The following is a 22668-nucleotide window of genomic DNA, read 5'->3' on the forward strand; positions in this document are numbered from 1 at the left end:
TTATTGAAGAGACACACCTGAGAGAGATCAGGTGATTCTATTATAAGAGCAGCAGGAAGTTATAATGAGTTCAGAAAATGGCAAAGAGTGAGAGAGATTTTAGCAGAGAAGACCCCGACCCCAGGGGTGGTTGGAAGTCAGAGCTGGAAATCTGACCTCCACCCAGGTAAGGCTTGTGAACAGTGATTGAATTGGCACCCAGCTCTGGGAAGGTGGGCTGGGGACTCTGAATCTAAGGGGAGAAAGACATTAAATGAGGGTTTGGCCATGAGCGCCAAATGCTGTACGGACTAAATAAACTGGACTCTAGGAGGGCAATGTTTTAAGTTAACCTTGGACTGGGGAGTGGAGTTTAAAAGCCCCTGAAGAGGAGAAACTGAGGCAGGCTGCCTAAAGTGTGACCCTGAGCCATGAAGAAGTGGTCAGCTCTATGACAACTAGCCTAGTCTGTAACATCCTCTCCCATCGAGAAGGCCAACAGTGCAGCAATGGAGAGCAAGATGAAGGAGAGAGTCACACCAGGGACTGCAGTATCTTCTTGAAACTCCTGCAGAATCAGCAGAGGCAGTGGGAGGTGCTGTGGTCAGCCTAGCAGAATCAGCAGCAGTGGTAGGAGGCCCACCACCATCAGCAACAGAGTAATGCCCAGGGCTCCTGTTTCCAGTGTAGGGAAGTCAGGACATAAAGAGTTTGAATGTTGCAGGTGGTAGCCTGATTCCTGGGTGTGGTCAGGCCAGAAGCGGAGAAATGCTGATGGATAGACCCGAATGCTTTGTGTGTGGAAAGGAGGGGTACTGTTCCATGAAGAAGCAGTTGGGGAGACTCTTCCAGAGCAAGGGAGGTAATTCTCCAGCGAGAAAAGTCAAGGGGGAGAGGGTGCAGCAGATCCCCACTCAGAAACCAGTAGAGATAAAGGCCAAGGAGCACTTGTAGAATCAGCCCCCCTCCCCTCCCCTTCCCCCCCCCAGGATATGGACTACTATAGTTTGCTGGCAAATGTGCAAAGACCAGAGACCTGGCATGAATGCAGACAGTCATGAGTAAACTGATTATACAGCATAAAATTACCCCCCCCTTTTTATTAGACAGTATGAAATGTAAATAAGGGGGGATTAATTTCATGTTGTATAATCAGTTTACTCATGTCTGTCTGCATGCATTTTAGTTAAGGAATGTCTTTCAGCACAGTAAAGGTTTTCCCCTCCAGTAATGTTATAATAGTCAGTTCAGGGTGAACAGACAATATTTCAGAAGTCTCCTTTCTAGTTGTCATGTGCCCACCATTCCACTTCTCCATTAGCCTGCTCTGAGCCCATTACATTTCCCTACATCTCTTGCATATGTTTGCTGTTGGTAACCAGATGAAATTAAAAAGACATAACTTTGAAAGCAAGTTAGTGTAATACTGAGACTAATGATTGAGTTTTCACTCTTTCCTGAACAAATAGTTGTGCGTTTAACTATTAACTGTATCTTCAGAAGAAGCAGATAAACCTTTGGGAAACCTCAGCACACTAGATCTCTGAGGAGGCACTTGACTTAGAAACAGCAGTTTGTATGTCTGCTTAGCTCATTAAATTAGTAACCATTACCGTAAGGATACCTGTATTCATATATAACACTTGTATAGGAGTGACAGTTACTACACAAGGTGACTTTAAATTGAAGTGCAGTGACACATATGGCCCACTTCAACTCTAGATATTGTAATACCAGCAGATAACATATCTATAAAAATGAGAGGTCTAATATTTGAATAATTTCAGAACTGAAATGTGTTGTAGAATGCCATATTTAGTACATTATATATACACACCAGCACTTCTATAATTGATAGACATGTATGCATTTATATTACAATCTTTGTAATTTGCTCACTTCCATAAAAAAGGAGAGTAGAAAAAGTACCAAAAAATGAAGCAATTAGACAAAGGGCAAATAAGCCTCAAGAAGGGAAAACTTGAGATGCAGAAAGTGATGAAAGAACTTCACCTACAGTATATTTAAATCACAAACATGGATGAAAAACACCTCCATGAAAGACACTGCATAAGCTGCTGTCTCCAAAACACTTCACACAGAGGCGGAGCAAAAGAAGACCTCATGATCACCATGTGTTTGCTGCACATCTGCCTTGTAATGCTGTTCTCCATTGAGATCTCTTCTCTGGACTGTACCATGCTTCACTTCCAGCAAAATAAAATGAACATGGAAAGCTTAGAGCTTCTGAGCAAAATGGGTGGGCAATTTCCTCTACAATGCCTAAATGAAAATAGGAACTTCAGGCTCCCCCAGAAAGCTCTCAGGCCCAGAGAGTCCCAGGAGAAGAATGCCAAGATGGTAATCCAGGAGATCCTTCAGCAGATCTTCAATATCTTCAGCAAAAACCTCACGCAAGCTGCCTGGGACAGGAGTTCTGTAGAGACATTACAAAATGGACTTCACCAGCAAACTGAGAAGCTAGAGACATGTTTGCATTCAGAGATGGAGAATGAGCCACCCTATTTGGGCAACAAGAAACTCCTGTTCCCCATGTTGAAACTGAAGAAATACTTCCAAAGAATCAGGGATTTCCTGAAAGAAAAACAATATAGCTTGTGTGCCTGGGAGACCATCCGCTTGGAAATGGGGAGATGTCTTTTGTTTGTTGACCAGCTGATAAAAAGGCTTAAAAACTAAGGTAAGGTATAAATATCCTCAGAATAACTTATTTCAAACAATATTGCAACCCAAAAGGCATGAAGTAGAATTTAATATACAGTAACTCCTCATTTAAAGTTGTCCTGGTTAATGTTGTTTTGTTTGGTTGCTGATCAATTAGGGAACATGCTTTTTAAAGTTGTGCAATGCTCCCTTATAACGTTGTTTGGCAGCTGCCTGCTTTGTCCACTGCTTGCAGGAAGAGCAGCCTATTGCAGCTAGCTGGTGGGGGCTTGGAACCAGGGTGGACTGGCAGCCCCCACATCAGCTCCCCACTCCCCTAAGTTCCCTGTGTGGCAGCCGGCCAGCAGGCTATCAATTGCTGCAGTTCAGCTGTCCCTCCCCCCACTGCCATGTGCTGCTCCTGCCCTCTGCCTTGGAGCTGCTTCTCGGAGCCTCCTGCTTGCTACGCAGGGGAGGTGTGCTAATGTCAGGGTGTCGTCATCCCCTTACCTCATCCATAGAGCAAGGGGGACAGGACAGGGTTCAGGATAGAGGGAGCTTCTTGGCAGCAGCTGCTGTCTCAACTTGCTGATCTAATTAAAAAGGCAATGTACTTAGAGTGGGGTCAGCATACTTAAAGGGGCAATGTGTATCTCTCACACACACTGTGTGTGTGTGTGTGTCTGCCATGATGTGTGTGAGGCTACATTAACAACGTGTTAACCCTTGAGGGCTCAGCTGAATGCTAGTTCCTCATTTAGCAGTAAGGCATTCCCTGGGAAATATCCCAACCTCTGACTCCACCACCTCGACCAAGCTTCACAATCAAAAACTTAGTGTGTGTGTGTGTGTGTGTGTGTGTGTATAGAGAGAGATCTATCTATCTGGTACCTAACCCCCCCCCCCCCCCCATTTACATTAATTCTTATGGGCAATTGGATTCGCTTAACATCGTTAGGCTTGAAGTAGCATTTTTCAGGAACATAACTACAATGTTAAACAAGGAGTTACTGTATTTAGGGTTCTCTTCCCATAGAAACCATTTGCTAAACTCTTTGACTTCAATAGTAGCAAGATCAGGTGATTACCTTCCTCTACTGTGCAAGTGCTGTAAATTAGTACCACTGGATTTGTAATGGTATGTCTATTTTTCTCTTTATAAGATGCCATGTAACAATATGGTAATATCTAGGTGATGCATTCTATTTCAGGCCCCTTGATAGCCTCATCTGAGCCCAACCCACTAATCATCTCTGCTGGTAATTATTTCAAATATTGCAAGCCCCTAACAGTTTCCTACAGCTGCATTTACATATTTTTAAAAGCTTGCCAAAAAGTTTCCCTCCCCTCCACCCTAAAAATGTGTACTTACCACCAACCCCTCCTCCCCCCCCAAAAAATTACACTAGCTTGAAGCCCAAGGCAATAACGTTCAGTCCTGGACCGATGACTCTTTGAAAGTTAGACTTGATATAACTGATCAGGCCTAGAAACTCAGTCAAGAGGTGTGGGAGTTTTAGCTTTTGTTTAAATATCTAGTGATTTTTGGGGCCCTCAGTTTTCGGATGCCCAACTTGACATTAAAAGGACCCAACTTTCAGAGCGTGGGTGCTTGACATTTTCTGGCCAGAACCTTTATACCAGAAAAAGGAGAGTCTAAGTTTTCAAATGGGGCACCGAGCATTTGCTTCTAACACTGGGGGATTAGAATAGATTCTAAGTGTCCCTTTTTACATTAAAAAGGATGAACTTTAGGTAATCTTTACAGGCTTCAAAATTCATAAGCTATGTTTTTTTTTTCTGTGTTCTATACAGTTTTGGCACTCTCAGGAGGCACAAATCCCTTTTCACTTATTTGTTGTGTGTGTATTATATAAACAAATGTTGTATATCCAGGAATATAATTATTTCCTATAGGTTGAAGGAATGGAGAGGAGAACAAGCTACCTCTAAACAATCTTCCTCAACTTTGTTGTCCTAAACCAGGGGTGGGCAAACTATAGCCCATGGGCTGGAACTGGACCATGAGCCGTTTTAAGCTGGCCCGCAAGCTCCCGCTGGGGAGCCGGGTTGGGGGCTGTACCACGTGGCTTGGCCCCGCTCTGGTGCTTCAGCCAGGTCACCGGGTTGGGGGCCACACCACACCTAGGGTCTGGGGCCACTCCCGGCCTAGAAGCCGGAGAAGCGACATGCCACTGCTTCTGGGAGCTGCTTGAGGTAAGCGCCGCTTGGAGCCCTGCCCCAGCTCTGATTCCCGCTCTCCAAACCCCTTGATCCCAACATGGAGCATCCTCCTGCGCCCTAAACATCTCATCCCCAGCTGGAACCTGCACCCCTTCCCGCACCCCAGCCCTGACCCCCCTCAGTCCCAGCCCAGAGCACCCTCCTACATCCCAAACTCCTCATCCCCAGTCCCACCCCCAACCAGAGCCTTCATCCCCTCTCATGCCCCAACCCCAATTTTGTGAGCATTCATGGCCCACCATACAATTTCTATTTCCTGATGTAGCCCACAAAAAGTTTGCCCACCCCTGTCCTAAACAGAAGTGTCATCTTGAGTGAATATTCTGTCCCCATATTGCATTATCACTACATAAGTGACTCCTGTTAGAGAGGGAGTGGGGGCAGGCTGAAAGGGATAAGTAGAATTTTTCTGTTCTTCTTCTTCATGGCTATACAGAGCCAATAAATCTTGCATTGCTTCAGTTTATACACACAAGAGCACCTTTAACTTAACTTTCTTGCATTAATTTTAAGATAGATGCTCATTTCTGAAAATATTTGTTAGAGATCCATTTAGAAACAGATTGTGTGTTTGAACCATTTCCCTCTTCATTCCAGCTTGGAATTATCAGTACTTCAGCTACAGATATAGTCTACGCCAGAATCTCACATTTCTCAGTTGCCTCTTCCAAGTGAAAACTTTCTGCCTTTTGAATTAAGCAACAGACTGAGATAACATGCACTCTACACGTGTTCTGTATGATCAAATGTCACTTTCATGATATTTTGAAATGCTTTGTTCACGTCTTAAAATTCACAGAAGAGGAAAATGATGGTGGCGGAGCAGGGAAACCACTTTGTTAAAAAACGAACGTTTTAAGACTTGGACATAAATCAGTTCAGAAACATGGATTAAAATATATTGAGTCTGCAAAAGACTTTACAATCCACAGTTGATATTAACAGACAGGGAGTATAAGACTACGTGAACTTGACAGCTATGTGTCTGCTGCAAATGCTAAGATGACAGTCCAAGAGATCGCACATCAGAGCTTCAGTGTCTTTAATACAAATCTCACCCAAATTGCCTGGAATGGCAATTCCATAAAGACATGCCAAAATGAACATCATGGAGACCTGTTCAGGTGCAGATTTGGAGGGAAAAAATCAATTCAGGAAGTGTGTGGATCTAAAGCTTTACCCTGACACTGACAGGGGAATGAAACATTGCAAAGACCTATTTCCCAAAAGGTGAACTTATTTGCTTATATGCCTGAGAAATTCTCCAAACAGAAACTAAGTTAAGTTATCTGTTTACTCAACATCAGAAGGCTTAAAGTCTGATATAAAGATCAGGTCCTGGATCAAACAAAACAGTTTATACAAAGTTATTACCTAAAGAGTTGAGTATTTAAAATTATTACTTTTGTTTCCTAAACTGAAAACACTGTTTACTTTACTTTGTTTGTAGCACTATTTGTTTGAAATCATCTTTCACACTATTTCTAAATAAAATTATTTTTATAATATAGAAAACTACTACAGTTGTGATAGTTACTCCAGATAAGCAGTGACATCTGTTGATTTATGCATTTATCACACAATCATGTCACTTTGTAGCAAGTTCAGTGACTCTGATTCTGCATTCCTAGAACACACAGTAAATTAAATGCAAGAGTGTACCAAACATGTTCACATGCGATCATTGCCTTTGATTTATTCCCACTTGATTTACTAGTTAGGATTCTGGGGACACTACAGGGATTTATCTCTTGCTACTATCCCAGCAAAATAAATGCAAAGGGCCAAATCCCACTCATTAAACCATGAGGGATTTTAATGAGACCACTAATTTAAATAAAATAACTAGGATTAGGCCATAGCTAACTAAAACTATGGCTAGGATTTTAAAGAACTCTAATAATTTTAAAGAATATAACAACACTATAAAACAATTTAGATGAAGAAATTAGTAGTGTCAGTATCTAATTCTCAAATCCCCCTTGCAGTTTCAATTTGATCAGGACACTAGAATTAACATACCCTAGTGTTGGGTAGAAAGGGGTGTTGTAATGTGAGTACCAAGAAACTATCACAAAGACCACTAAAAATGTATAGGCTAGAAGAGTGGTGACAACTTTTTGTCATGCCTCTCCCCCCCATAATGTGATCTGTGTGCTGCCCCTCCCCCTCAGAGCCAGGGTGAGAGGCTGGAGCTGGGGCCAGGAGCAGAGCTGTGGCTGGGCTGAGGTAAGGGCTGAGTGCAGTGGGGGTGCAGCTTGTGGCAGGGCCAAAGCAGGGCTGGATGGCACTCCCTCCCCATCCCCTGTGGGGGCTGACCCAGGCCCTGCCACACTCTCCTGAATGTTCCTCCATGCCAAGCCCTTCCTATTTAAAGGACAATTTTAAACTTTACCTGCTTAGGTGGATTGCCTTGATGTTTGGGGTGTCTTCGGGGGTAGGGTTACTGATGCGACTTTGGGGTCAATGGAGCAAGGGAGTTCCCAAGATACAGCATTTCTTAAAGCTCACCCATTCAACTCTTTTTGGTGCACAGAACTGGAGCTCAAACTCTGGCTCTGATCATCCCCACTGCACAACTGATCTCCGTCATTCACCATTTACCCAGCAAGTGCATAGCTCCCACAACCCCTTGGGATATTGAAAATGTGACCTTTAAAAAGGTTTCCAGTTCAGGATTGGTGCATGGCAAATGGAGGGGGTGTTAACGGGCCACTTCACCTTGAATGATCCTTTGAAATGTTTGAGTGGTAGCTGTGTTAGTCTGTATCAGCAAAAAGAACGAGGAGTACTTGTGGCACCTTAGAGACTAACAAATTTTTTGGGCATAAGCTTTCATGGGCTAAAAGCCACTTATGCCCAAATAAATTTTAGTCTCCAAGGTGCCACAAGTACTCCTTTGAAATGTGTTAACTACTAATGTTAAACAATCTGTTCAAACCTGGTATTTAACAGCATCCCTTTGAGTCAGGCCTTGTCTACACTGGCAAGTTTCTGCGCAGTAAAGCAGCTTTTTGCATTGTAACTCCTGCGGTGTACACACTGCCAATCCACTTAGTGCGCAGAAACTGCACAGTTGCAGCGCTGTAACAAATCCACCCCGATGAGAGCCGTACAGCTTTCTGCGCCGGGGTACAGTGCTGCGGTGCCAGTGTAGACACACTGGTCGATTATAGTGCTGCAATTGGCCTCCAGGAGGTGTCCCACAATGCCTGTTCTCGCCTCTCTGGTCATCGGTTTGAACTCTACTGCCCTGCCCTCAGGTGACCAACCGTCATCCCTACCCCATAAATTCCTTTGCAAATTTGAAAGTCCCCTTCCTGTTTGCTCGGTGATGTGTGCAGTGGTCTCAGCGCATCTTTCCAGGTTACCATGCATGCAACAAGTGATCCCCTGCTTGGAGCAATGCCGAGCTGCTGGACCTATCAGCATTTGGGCAGAGGAGGCTGTCCAGTCCCAGCTGTGCTCCCGCTGTAGGAATTGTGATACCTATGGACAGATTTCACAATGCATGACAGAAAGGGGCCATGACCGGGACACACTGCAGTGCAGGGTCAAAGTGAAGGAGCTGCAGAATGCCTACTGTTGGGGTTACTAGGCCTATATGAGCCAGAGTTCTTCCATGTTTAAACTCTGTCCTTCCATGCTTAACTCTAATCGACCTCAAGAGCCAAGGACAGGAATTGGAATGTGTAAATAGCCAGTTACCAATTACAGCCCCCCCCTCCCCTCATACCAGGTACCAAGCAATAATGATGAGGTTTGCATGTTTTTAGCTGGAGAAGGGGTAATAAACTAAGGGTAAACAGAACCAAATAACTGTTTAGAGGAATGTTACTAACAAGCTAGATTTATAGCCCTAGAATGATTTAACGGCTTAAATGTATAAACATGCCTTAGGTAGAGAGGGGAGGGGGAGTAGGGGGGGGTGGTAGAGGGGGAGGGGGGGGGGCTTAGTTGTGAAAAGTATATGAAGAGAGAAACTGTTTTTGCTGGGGTGCTCGATTTGAGACTTGCCTGTCTCCTTGCACCACTTTGAGATCTCAAATAAACTTTGATTGTTTCTCCACCCCGGTATGTTTATTGGCGCGAAGCACGCCGGGCAACAAACCCCGCTGTTGCTGTCCTTGGGCCTCTGTGCCTGCAACAGTCTTGGCGTCCCTGGGTGGGCTCGAGGCTGAAATTTAGCCTTGCCCGGACCCCTCTCGGAGGTCAAAGGATTGCGACGACCGACGCCCAACGCCCAGCGCGCACCAGTGACTTCATCGGGGGCCTCGGTGGAGATGTGGTTTGGTCGACCCCGGAGGGTACAACGGTGCAACGCGCTCGATTAGTGGAGAAGCAGCTGCGGGCGACGGTGCAGAACCGGACCCTTGGATAAGGTAGGAACAGTCCAGTGGGGACTTTACCTGTTTTGACCTGGGAACGCCCAGTGTCTCCCTAGAGTATGGGGCAGGGACAGAGTACTGCAGGCAGGGCAAGGTGTATGCCCTTAGAATGCATTCTGGTGAACTGGAAAGTGTTTGGATGGGATCTGTTGATTAAAAGTAAACTGAAAAGATTCTGTACAGTAGACTGGCCTCAATATCAGCTAGAGGACCAGGAAAGGTGGCCACCGGAGGGATCACTTAATTATAATACGATCCTTCAATTGCTTTTGTTTTGTCAGCGTACGGGTAAATGGAATGAACATATGTATGTACAGTTGTTTATGTTGTTAAGAGATAGGTCAGATCTTTTGCAAAGGTGTAATTTGACTCCGACAGGTTCGGTAGTAACTACTGTTAGTCCCCAGAACCCTCCCCCGGTTGTGATGGCAGAGTCGGTGTCCCCTTTGGCTCCAACACCCCCACCATATAAAGACAGGGTGCCTCAGGTCCCAGAGATTGCCCCCTCGGTGGGATTCTATCCATTGATTACTGAGACTCGGATAGCCCGTACTGGAACAGATAATCGCCCAGCCACTACAATGCAGGTTTATACCCATGTGCCTTTTAACCCAGTCGACCTAGCAGCTTTTAAGACACAGGCAGGGGAATTTTCTACGAATCCAAGCAAGTTTATCTCGGTCTTTGAAGGGTGTTTGGCTAGCCATAAGCCTGACTGGGATGACTGTAATATCCTTATGCGGACCCTGCTGTCTGAGGTGGAGTGTAATCAGGTTGTGTCTAAGGCACGGGAGGAGGCACAGCATAGACATGAGGCAGATGCAGCAAACGTCCCTGTTGCTGCAGTTCAGGTCCCTACAGCAGACCCCCGGTGGAATCCCAATGTGCCGGCAGATTTCACCCGTCTCACTGTATACAAGGAGATCCTATTACATGGTCTCCGACACTCAGCTGTCCAACATAACAATTGGGCTAAGCCGTATGAGTTAGTACAGGAGCCAAAAGAGAGTCCAGTTGCTTTTCTGCAGCGTATTCGGGATACCATCAGGCAAACTACTAATGCAAACCCCGATGATCAGGCTACTGAGGCAATTATATAGGGTATCTTTACCAGCCGTGCTGCCCCTGATATTAAAAGGAAACTGCAGAAAAAGGAGGATTTGATGGGCATGACAATGGCACAGATTCTGGAAACTGCAAACAGGGCTTACAGCCTTAGGGAGGGAGAAAAGGAAAAGAGGCAAGTGAAAATGATGGTTGCAGCAGTACAGGCTGGTGGCAGGGGAAGATTTCAGGAAGGTGGAAGGGGCCGGGGAATGAGAGGACGTGGGCGTGGGCGCCCTGGCTTGCAGGAAAGGCGTTTGGGTCGCAACCAGTGTGCCATATGCCGAAAGGAGGGACATTGGAAAAATGAGTGCCCCGAAAGGGAAGGTACCCCTATGATGGCAGTGGAGGATCAAGAATAGGGGTGTCAGGGGAGACGGACTATCCTGCCCCTGGAACCCCGAGTAAAAATGCGGGTGGGAGATTCAGACATAGACTTTTTAATAGACTCTGGAGCTGCACGAACTGCTGTAAACCAACCCCTTCAGCTGCCTGTGGCAGATTCCCTCACTGTGGTGGGAGCCACAGGGAAAGGAACTAAGTGCCCAGTATATGCCCCAGCGGAATGTGCTTTGGGGAACAGAACTCTATCTCACAGACTGGTTTACCTCCCCGATTGTCCAACGCCACTATTAGGACGGGACCTGCTTTGTCGCTTAGGTGCCACCCTGCATTTCACTCAAGATGAAATAAGCCTCACCTTACCCCCAGAGAATGCCTGGATAATGACACTTGCAATTGAGCCCTCAGCTATGCAAGCCCCAGAGTGGAGTCAGTGGGAGAAGCGGGTTTTTCCTCTGGTATGGGCATCAGGGATCCCAGGAAAGGCAGCCCATCATACTCCTATTATTGTTCAGCTCTTGCCAGGAAAAGGTCCAGTGCGAATCGAGCAGTATCCGATCAAAAGGGAAGCCAGAGAGGGACTGCAGGAGACTATAGACCAGTTCCTAAAGTGCGGGGTACTTCGAGAATGCCAGTCAGCTTGGAACACTCCTATCTTGCCTGTACAAAAGCCCAATGGCACATACCGGCTGGTCCAGGACCTGAGGGCAGTTAATGAGCGGGTTAAGACTCTACACCCCCTTGTTCCAAATCTGTATACATTGTTGGCCTCTATAGGGGGGCAGTACACCCATTTTACAGTCCTGGATTTAAAGGATGCTTTCTTCACGATTCCGGTTGACCCCCAGTCTCAGGAGATTTTCTCCTTCGAGTGGGAGGACAAAAGGAGGGTTAGAAAGCAGCTTTGCTGGACAGTGCTGGCCCAGGGATTTAAAAATTTCCCCCACCCTTTTCAGCCAGGCCCTGGCTAGAGACTTGGAGGAGTGGGACAACGAGGACAAAGTCCTCCTCCTGCAATATGTGGATGACTTGTTAATTGCTGCTGTGGGTCTAACCTCTTGCCTTAAAGCCACTGTGAGCCTCCTGAACTTTGTTGGACTCTGAGGATATCGAGTAGCACAGAGTAAGGCTCAGATTGCTCTCCCAGTGGATGGAATCTGACAATGGAACACACTTCACATCCCAAGTCGTTCAGAAGATATCGGATGCCCTACAGATCCCCTGGAAGCTTCACACGCCATGGCGACCGCAGGCCAGTGGGGTAGTGGAGCGTACAAATCAGACTCTTAAGCGGCACCTCTCAAAGGTTTGCCAAGAGGCTTCCCTTAAGTGGCCTGATGCTTTGCCCCTTGTTTTGCTCCGCATTCACGCTCTCCCTAAGGGCAGGTTAGGGCTCAGTCCCTTCGAGATTATGTTTGGAAGGGCATGGCCTATGAATGGTACACCGGTTCTGGCAGGGGAGTGGGAAATGGGGTGTGGCTTCTCATCTCAGTACATGTGCTCTCTGTCTGCTGTTCTTTGTTCTCTCCACAGGTATACCAAAGATTTGCAGCCTCTCCCGCTGGATGCCCCGATCCACTCCTTGCAGCCAGGCGATTCCGTACTCGTTCGGACTTGGAAGGACGAGCCTCTCCAAGAGAAGTGGAAGGGACCTCACACCGTCCTGCTGGTCTCCCATACAGCAGCAAAGGTTGAGGGACACAAGAACTGGATTCATCACTTCCGTCTGAAAGCAGTGCCTGCTCCTGAACGGTGGACCGTCCAGCCTGCAGAGAAGACTGCCAGCGACGATCTGGGACTTAAGCTGTTATTCAGGCGACAATAGTGTCTGCTGGGAATGCCCTGTGATCTCTTTGGACAGTCACAGCGCACTCCCCGCGAGACCTCTGAGCGTTGGTTGTGTTTATTTTCACAGGGCCGGCCTAACCTGGTGGCCTGGTCCCTGTTGTTTTTAATCTGCTTGCTATTGGTAATTGTTATTTTGTGGGTATTTGGGGAATTGTGATTGTTAGGCCCTAGGGTCACCTGCCCAATATGAGTTCAAGTCCAGGGTCTGCCACAGTGGTGCTCTTTGCCATAGAGACACTCCTCTTGTTAACTCCCGTTTCCCCCCCAGGCACATGCGGGATGGAAAGGAATCCCTACTAACTTAGAGACAAACACATACGAGTCCCTGCAGGTTTGCTTTGCCCAAGAGTTTAACCTCTCTAACTGTTGGGTATGCTCCCAAATCCCGCACCATGCTGCAGGGTTACCCTGGAGGGTAGTTCCCCAGAATTGGTCAGATATCTGTTGGGGATGGTTCAGTAGGGGGAAAAATGCCTCGGGTACCCCCTTGTCACAGAACTGTACCATTGAGTCCCAGTATGCGTTAAGGGACGACCCCTGGAAGCCGCAGGCCAACTCAACGTATATCCCTTCCCCTATTAGGTTGCGGCCAGTGGCCCCTGGTTTGGTGTGCTATCGACAGTTTAAGTCCAGCAATCGCACCTGGTTTGCTGGGAATAGCACCTGTCAGTATTATTTATCCCCTGACAGTGATGCTTCCATCCCTGTCTATGTTAATGGCAAATCCGACTCTACCGCCCGGTTCGGATCGTTTAATGACAGATAAGCAAATAGGTGGAGTAGCGGTTATAATGGCTTGGTAGGGAATGGCCACTCCTTTTATATTTGCAGTACCTCTGCCTATAAGTGGCTACCGCATCGGTGGTATGGAAGCTGCTATCTAGGATATCTTGCCCCTCCCCTTCGTGTCTTCCCTAAACTGCCCCCTGGCCGCCCTAGGCAGCGTAGATCTTTGTATGCCACCCCAGAGCCCATTATAGAAGGAGACAGATTGGGTATGATCTTTCTCCCATCCTATGGGGTGGGACGACTGGCTCAATTTTATCGTAGGCTCTCTGTGTTTCTCACCAAGTATGCCAATGAGACCTTGGCCATAGAGAAAAGCCTTAACTCAGAGCTTTACCAGCTCCGGTTGCTGTCCCTGCAAAACAGACAGGCCTTAGATTATGTTTTAGCCTCCCAGGGCGGGGTGTGTGTCCTTATTGGGAGTGAATGTTGTACTTATGTCCCAGAAAACTCACAGGACATTAACAAACACCTCCTGTCAGCCGAACAGGCTTTTGAGCAGTGGAAGGCTCAGGAAAGGGAACCCACAGTTTTTGATTCCCTTTGGAGTTGGTTGCCCAACCTAGGAGGACTGGATAGCCTTGTGCGTCTCCTCCTCACAGGTGTGGTACTGTGCCTGGTCACCCTCCTCCTGATTGCTTGTTTTAAATTGCTCCTCCGTAAGCTTTGTGCCCCCCGTTCCCCAGAAATCCCAGCATACCCTCTCATTGAGAACCCTAGCTCTATGGCACTCAATCGTATCTTGTCTACAGAATATGAGAAAACTCAGCCAAAAGCTTGTTGAGTATTCTCAAAGGAGGGAACTGTTGGGGTTACTAGGCCTATATGAGCCAGAGTTCTTCCATGTTTAAACTCTGTCCTTCCATGTTTAACTCTAATCGACCTCAAGAGCCAAGGACAGGAATTGGAATGTGTAAATAGCCAGTTACCAATTACAGCCCCCCCCCCCCCCCCATACCAGGTACCAAGCAATAATGATGAGGTTTGCATGTTTTTAGCTGGAGAAGGGGTAATAAACTAAGGGTAAACAGAACCAAATAACTGTTTAGAGGAATGTTACTAACAAGCTAGATTTATAGCCCTAGAATGATTTAACGGCTTAAATGTATAAACATGCCTTAGGTAGAGAGGGGAGGGGGAGTAGGAGGGTGGTAGAGGGGGAGAGAGGGGGGAGCTTAGTTGTGAAAAGTATATGAAGAGAGAAACTGTTTTTGCTGGGGTGCTCGATTTGAGACTTGCCTGTCTCCTTGCACCACTTTGAGATCTCAAATAAACTTTGATTGTTTCTCCACCCCGGTATGTTTATTGGCGCGAAGCACGCCGGGCAACGAACCCCGCTGTTGCTGTCCTCGGGCCTCTGTGCCTGCAACACTACCACAAGGTGCAAGAGGCAAACTGGTGCTGCACCCACAAGCCACCAGTTCCACAAAGAGCTGGACACGATACTTGGTGGCGACCTCGCCTGCACTGCGAAGGCCACTGTGGCTACTTCGGTGGCTTGCGTGCCAGTCAAGAGTGGACCAAGCCAGGAGGAGGAAATCTTGGGATGAGGAGCGGGAGGGGGACACAGAGGCAAAGGATGACTCAGAGGTCAGAGATGCATGCAACCCGGAGCTCTTCTCTACCCCAGAGGAGGCTAGCCAGTCAGAGCTATCGGATCTTGGCGAAGCACAAACAGGAGAGGAGGCCCCCTGGTAAGTGGATTTGATTTGGGGAATCGCTGAAGCAAGTTGTTGGGGCCAGGAGGGTTGCAGAAAGCAGGCTTGTGTCTGTGTGATGCACATACCACCACATGCCTAGTCTGAGCAGTGGAACAGGCTGTTGATTGACTCCCTCACTTCATGGGAATCTGCCTCAGAGATCTCCAGGAAACTCTGATGGAGATACTGGGCAATCTGCGGGTGCAGGTTCTTTGGCAGAGCTGCTTTGTTTCTTGCCCCATTAACGGTAACTTTCCCACACCACTCTGCCATCACTGGAGGGCGGCAGGAGCACCATTGCTGCACACAGGTGAGCTGGGGGATAAGGACCAAGGCGGAAGCTACTTTCTTGGAGAAGACCGTTCCTTGATTCCCTGCTCACCCTCAGCAACAAGATATCACTCAACCGTCATTCTGCACTTGCTCAGCCTGTTGTTGAACCGCTCCTTTCTGCTGTCAAGGTGCCCCGTGTATGGCTTCGTAAGCCATGGCATTAAGGGGTAAGCAAGGTCTCCTGGAATCACAATGGGCACATCGACTTCCACTACGATGATCTTCTGGTCCAGGAAGAAAGTCCCTACTTGCAGCTTCCTAAACAGGCTAGTGTTCTGAAAGATGCATGCATCATGCACCTTTCCGGACCAGCCTACGTTAATGTCTGTGAAATGCCCATGGAGAACCATAGAGAAATACCCCTTCTGATTAATGTACTCGGTGGCCTGGTGCCAGAATTGGAATATGCTTGCCATCTATCACCCCTCTGCAGTTAGGGAAGCTCATTTGTGCAAAGCCATCCACAATGTCACGCACGTTGCCCAGAGTCACAGCCTTTCGGAGCAGGATGTGATTAATGGCCCTGCACACTTCCGTCAACACGAGTCCAACGGTCGACTTTCCCACTCTGAACTGGTTAGCGACCAATCGGTAGCAGTCTGGAGTAGCCAGCTTCCACAATGCAATCGCCATGCGCTTCTCCAACGACAGGGCAGCTCTCATTCTCATGTCCTTGTGCCACAGGGCTGGGGCAAGCTCATCACAGTCCCATGAATGTGGCTTTCCTCATCCGAAAGTTCTGCAGCCACTGCTCATCGTCCCAGGCCTATGTGATCCCACTACTCAGTGCTTGTTTTCTGAGCTCAAAAGCAGCGGTCCACTATGGTCAGCAGCTCCGTGAATGCCACAAGCAATCTCGTGTCATAACTACTATGCATGGTGAGATTAATGTTGCACTCCTCTTGCCTTTGTAGTGTAAGGAATAATTCCATTGCCACTCGTGACGTGTTAGAGCCAGCAGCATACTGGTCAACAGTGCAGGATCCATTCCTGCAGACCCAAGAGGCAGAGCACGCAGTACACAAACCATTGAAAGATGGCACCAAATGCGGATGGAAGCACAGGGATTGCTGGGATGCAAAGCACTTCATCATGGGGCATTGGGACAGGACCCAGGATGGCCCATGATCCCCTCCTCCTTCCCACAACTCTTAGCGGCAGAAGAGAAAGAGATGCTCTGTGGGATAGCTGCCTAGAGTGCACTGCTCCGAATACCGCTGCAAGTGTGAACACACTATTGTGCAGGCAGCTGACAGTGTGAACACACAACAGTGGTTTCCCTTCAGCACTCTGAGTGGCGCTGTAACTCTGCCAGTGTAGACTTACCCTTCATTTCCCACACCCAAAGAAGAGCTCCGTGTACGCTTGAAAACTTGTCTCTCTCACCACCAGAAGTTGGTCCAATAAACAGCAGCGGCTCCAGGCACCAGCGCTCCAAGCGCGTGCCTGGGGCGGCAAGCCGCGGGGGGCGCCCTGCCGGTCCCTGCGGGGGGCGCCCTGCCGGTCCCTGCGAGGGCAGCAGTCAGGCAGCCTTCGGCAGCTTGCCTGCAGGAGGTCCGCTGGTCCCGTGGATTTGGTGGCAATTCGGCGGCGGGTACGCCGAAGCTGTGGGACCGGCGGACCTCCCGCAGGCATGCCGCCGAAGGCAGCCTGCCTGGTGTGCTTGGGGCGGCAAAAAAGCTAGAGCCGCCCCTGCCAATAAAAGATATTACCTCACCTATCTTGTCTCTCTAAATGGATTACAATGCAGTTGTTCAGAAAGACTAGACAAGAGGGTTTCTAAGCCACGTTTTTACATGACATTGGTGGTTCAAGGGACATGATGTGGCCATTGAACCTGAGCTGTAGCAATATAGCTTCAAAACCTACCCATGGCAAAAATCTGAGGAAGACCTGTAGGCATATTGCTTCAGTCTAGCCTTGTGGATTAGGAGGGTAGTTTTTTTGGGGGGGGAAGCTTAATTGAGCACAGCAGATAATTTAGGAAGTGCTCAAACTATTTTTTTTTTTAATTACACCTGCAAATGCTTGCTGGGAGAAGGGTAGGGGCTGTTGGCTGTGGCAAGATATTATGGAGAGGGACTAAATGGGAACGTGTGGGAGGGGAAAGGAGTTAGGGGAGCTCAGGTCAGGGGGAAGGCATGCGTGGGACATTGAAGAGGGGACAGTGGATTGGGCAGGGGAGAGCCTGTCAATCCCACATCTTCTCCTCCTGTGTGTATGCTAGGATGGTGGGGAGGAGGGAGACCTGCCCCTCTAAGGGGTTCTGAGATGCTCTGCCTGCCTAACTGTGCTGGCCTGCCCCTCTATGGGTTGAGGCTTGGTTGAGTGGCTGAGTAGTAGGGGCCTCACTCTGTGTACAGTTCAGACTACATAACTCAGAAAATGTGTAACTCTCTAGTCAGCTGCTGCCTGGATATGAATATGTAACAGCAGAGGGGCAACTTTTCACACCCTAATGGTAATGGGACAGGAAGGAGAGGATGAGCTAGAAACATTGGCCGGACATTGTATTTTGTGGAGAATGGGGGGGAGGAGTGGTGGGTGGTGAAGGAGATGGACACACAAGTCTTCTCTCAGGCTCTTAAATGTATTGTAACCACCATCTAATAAAACTTCCAAGATTTGAAACCTAGATTATGTCTCCCTGGCCCTGTTAGCAACTACACACTGCAACAATTTCAAAGCACAACCATTAGCTCCATTCCACTATAAAAGTATATGGGGGGGTACACTTAGATACACATAGCAACTGTGTTGCCTAATTGAGAGAGTACTGGACTGGGACTTAGGTTTTAGTCCCAGCTCTACACTAGCCTGCTAGGTGACAAAGTCATACTACAGCTATGTGATTCAGTTTCCCCATCTGCAAAATGGGGCTAATAATCCTTTGTAACATACTTTGCACTGATCATCTACAGCTAAAAAGCACCATGAATGCCAGGTATTGTTATTACCTAGCTACAGTAGTATATCAACCTGTGTGATAATCTCAACTGCCTAAATGACTACTAATTCCTACCAAAAACACCTCTTTCTGTTTACAAACCCAGGAAATTCACTGATAAAGAAACATGAATGTACTGTTAATGTACTAGACCCTCTGGTGTCTAGTACCCTTCCAGAGTGTTGAGTTCTATGACACTCAAACCCATGAAATGAAGTGTTAAGGTATTTCAAAATAATCTTCTGAAAACCAGGAAATACACAATTAAGGTACATGACAATGCAATCTTAACTCTTCCTCCCTCAAGCGGGCAATAGCCACTGAGAATTAGCTGCATGCATTCCAGTTGTGTTTACTGTGTTACACCAAGATGGGGAAGGAGGGATAGCTCAGTGGTTTGAGCATTGGTCTGCTAAACCCAGGGTTGTGAGTTCAATCCTTGAGGGGGCCACTTAGAGTTCTGGGGCAAAATCAGTACTTGGCCCTGCTAGTGAAGGTAGGGGGCTGGACTCAATGACCCAAGGTCCCTTCCAGTTCTAGGAGATAGGATATCTCCATTAATTTAGCAAACAGGATGTTAGGGATCATTAAAAAGGGGATTGAGAATATATTATTGCCCTTATATAAATCGATGGTACACCCACATCTCAAATACTGCATACAGATGTGGTCTTCTCATCTTAAAAAAAAGATATACTGGCACCAGAAAAGGGCAACTAAAATGATTAGGGGGTTGGAACGGGTCCCATATGAGGAGAGATTAAAGAGGCTAGGACTCTTCAGCTTGGAAAAGAGGAGACTAAGGGGGGATATGATAGAGGTATATAAAATCATGAGTGATGTGGAGAAAGTGGATAAGGAAAAGTTATTTACTTATTCCCATAATACAAGAACTAAGGGTCACCAAATGAAATTAATAGGCAGCAGGTTTAAAACAAATACAAGGAAGTTCTTCTTCACGCAGCGCACAGTCAACTTGTGGAACTCCTTACCTGAGGAGGTTGTGAAGGCTAGGACTATAACAGCGTTTAAAAGAGAACTGGATAAATTCATGGTGGTTAAGTCCATTAATGGCTATTAGCCAGGATGGGTAAGGAATGGTGTCCCTAGCCTCTGTTTGTCAGAGGATGGAGATGGATGGCAGGAGAGAGATCACTTGATCATTGCCTGTTGGTCCACTCCCTCTGGGGCACCTTGCATTGGCCACTGTCGGTAGACAGGATACTGGGCTAGATGGACCTTTGGTCTGACCCGATACGGCCGTTCTTATGTTCTTACATTCTATGTTATGACTAGTGGAAGGAAGTGCTACATTTAGAGAGATTTACACTTTTTTCTTTTCACAGTCTATATGTGATGTTAAAAGACAACACTTTCAGGGGCTTGGGTGTATTGAAATATCAGCTGCTATCACCTTTTCATTGATTCAACACTTTAATGTCCTGGTAGCTTCTTCAGCTCATATACAATCTAGTAATGCACATGTAGCAGGACTGTAAATCATCTTTAACTTTATGGTCATCTTCCTTTTGACTTTGTGACAAGAAAATTCTCAGAACATCATTGACATTATAATTTTAACTCTTATTTAGTTCATTTGCTGAGAGATCCCTTTAGTTCCCTCAGTATTTAATAGGAGTTGAAATTATGTTTCAAATGACTCCTATTTTCTATATAAAAGCCTTTCAGCTTTAAAAGTCTTTCTAAGCTTAAAAGATTTTTAAAACAGTCTTTAAACTTAAATGATCATCAAAGAAGATGTTTTCTCTTAACAATTCTTAGAGAGGCGCTTCCTGTTTTTGAGCATGGTGAGAAAGTTGTTATTTAAGCAGTGTCTGATAACTAATTCCCCAGTTAATATAAATAATTTTATACTCGTGACTTCTTAGCCAATTACAAGGTTATTTGATTCTATAGTGATACATTGTTCACATAATGATATCAGCAAGTTATTTTAGATGCTTTCATTTAGACACAAAACATTTGCAAATGAACATCACAAGGTGAATCTATACCATATTGAGCATTCAAGGAATAAACAAAGGTTTTTGCTTTTAAGTGGAAATATGAGGTTAGAAGTAAAAAATTTCCCAACTATACATGTTTACACTAAAGTTAAACAACTGAAGATTTTGGAGTACTTATAAGAGAAATCATTCACATTAAGAATATTTCTAGAATTCTTTGTGTAGATTTAAAATTGAGATTTTTCTCTATAAAAAGAAATGGAGTAACACAGGGCTACTGGCCTAGCTTTTGTGGTCATGATAAACCAGGTGCTATACATCAGTTATCTTTGAGATCCTAGAAATAAAGAATAGTCATATTCCCTTAACAAGGGGAAATGACAGGCTGTTTCAGAAGACACTCTTATTGTTTGTTTGCCTTATAACCAAATAGTTTCCAAGATTAAAACAACACAACATGTAAATACATCTCTAACATAATACAAAATAATATAGAATACTAAAGACCTGTGTTAAACATCTTATGAAAAAACTTTCCCCCTGACACCAGGCTGTGCATGGATTCAAAACACACTGAGGGCCTACTCCAGAGGAATCTAAGCAGGCAAAACTTCTGCTGAGGTTAATGGGAATTTACCTGCAAAAATAGGCCTTCAGATAAAACTGTCCATTGTTGCATTATTAATACCACTCCTGAAGCTCTGAAGTGTTCTTTGAAAGCTTGAGGGAAAGTGGGGGGGAGCACTCTCCCCCATTCAAGAATCAAGCCAGTCCAACTCTGTTTAGCTAGTGAGAGGTGACCAGAAACTAGCACAGGAGAAAATAGAAAGGAAGGAAAACAGCAGAAGAAAGCTAAAATTGAGCATTACCTGTCAAGATCCTAATATCAATGACATTGCCACAAGCTTAGTATACAAATTCCTAAACAGCAGCCCTGTCTGCTTTTCTATACACACTTCCTCACATCAGATTAAACAAAGCAAAAGAGAAAGGAATTATACCAATTTTACAGATGGGGAACTGAGGCAGAGACTTCTTAACTGAATTTCAGGAAGAGTAAGTCCTGCTAAATAATGTTAAACACTTTCCTGTCCCAAAAGGGAAAGATAACATTATACATGTATTTAAACAAACTCTTCTGGTGCTAAAATATTAAGAACGAATGACATTTCAGTAACAGATCTGGCACTTCTTTGAGACTTCTTTCAATCCTGAGCAAATTTACAATAGATAATTGACAGGAGTATGGAGTAGATGACCTAAGGGGAGATACCATATTTTAATTTTCTGATCAAAAGAAAAAGGAAAGTGGTACAAGACAATGAAGTCATTAAGCAGAAAGTGAAAGTGGTAAGTTTCAAAAACACAGGGGAAAATCCTTGAAAACCAAAAGTGATGAAAGAAAACTTCTCCTACAGAATAATTAAGTTTATAGCTATGGAAGAAAAATGCAGGCATCTACAAAAGACCTTCAAAACATTCCAGTGTGTCTGTCTGGATTTATACTCAGTCGAGAAGTATAAGACATCATCATTACCATGACCACTTTTTGTTTGCTGCAAATTAGTCTGGTGCTGCTGTGCACCACCAAAATCTCAACTCTGGATTGTAATATTCTTCCGCTCCTGCACAACAAAGTGATCCAGGGCAATTTACACCTTCTGAACAAAATGGGTCAACAATTTCCTGAGCAATGTCAAAGTGAAAAAATTCACTTCAAGTTCCCTGAGCAGTTTCTAAAGCTCAGACAGAAAGAGAATGCCAAGGTGGAAATCCAGGAGATCCTGCAACTGATCTTCTATATCTTTACCAAAAACCTAACCGTAGCTGCCTGGGATGGAAGATCTCTTGAAAGATTCCAGAATAGACTTAATCAGCAAATTGAGCATCTGGAGGCATGTTTGACAGAGAAGATGGAGAAGAAACAACCCTACTCAAGAAGTGAAGAAATCATTAGACTGAAACTGAAAAAGTACTTCCAAAAGATAGATAATTTTCTAAAAGACAAACAATACAGCCTGTGTTCCTGGGAGATCATCCGCCTGGAAATGAGGAGATGTCTTCAGTTTATTGACAAAGTTATAGGAAGGCTTAGAAACTAAGGTATAAACATTTTGATCTGAGAATTGGAATCAGAAAAAAAAATATTTTAAATTATCTACCTACATTGTGAAAATGCTTCTAGTTAAATTTCACTGGTTTTCTATTACTGTTTATATGTTGCCAATTATGTATTGTTGCATTTAAATTATTGCAAAGAAATATTTTGTTTATAAACAATAACACTTTCTTTATTAAACAAATAATTGCACACTGACCACAAAATAACCAACATAATTTTCAATAAGTATGACTGCATAGGACAG

General features: G+C 45.6%; 2 protein-coding genes across 2 annotated transcripts; both read left to right on the top strand.

Annotated features, from left to right (window-relative positions):
- Positions 1-2103: 2103 nt before the first annotated feature.
- Positions 2104-2679, top strand: LOC135880595 (interferon beta-like). The gene has a single exon (XM_065406937.1). It carries the CDS (start codon positions 2104-2106, stop codon positions 2677-2679), a length of 576 nt encoding a protein of 191 aa, XP_065263009.1.
- Positions 2680-21840: 19161 nt separating this feature from the next.
- On the top strand, positions 21841-22404 carry LOC135880555 (interferon kappa-like). The gene has a single exon (XM_065406884.1). It carries the CDS (start codon positions 21841-21843, stop codon positions 22402-22404), a length of 564 nt encoding a protein of 187 aa, XP_065262956.1.
- The last annotated feature ends 264 nt before the right edge of the window (positions 22405-22668 follow it).

Source organism: Emys orbicularis, chromosome 6 (assembly GCF_028017835.1).
Source record: "Emys orbicularis isolate rEmyOrb1 chromosome 6, rEmyOrb1.hap1, whole genome shotgun sequence".
NCBI lineage: Eukaryota > Metazoa > Chordata > Testudines > Emydidae > Emys > Emys orbicularis.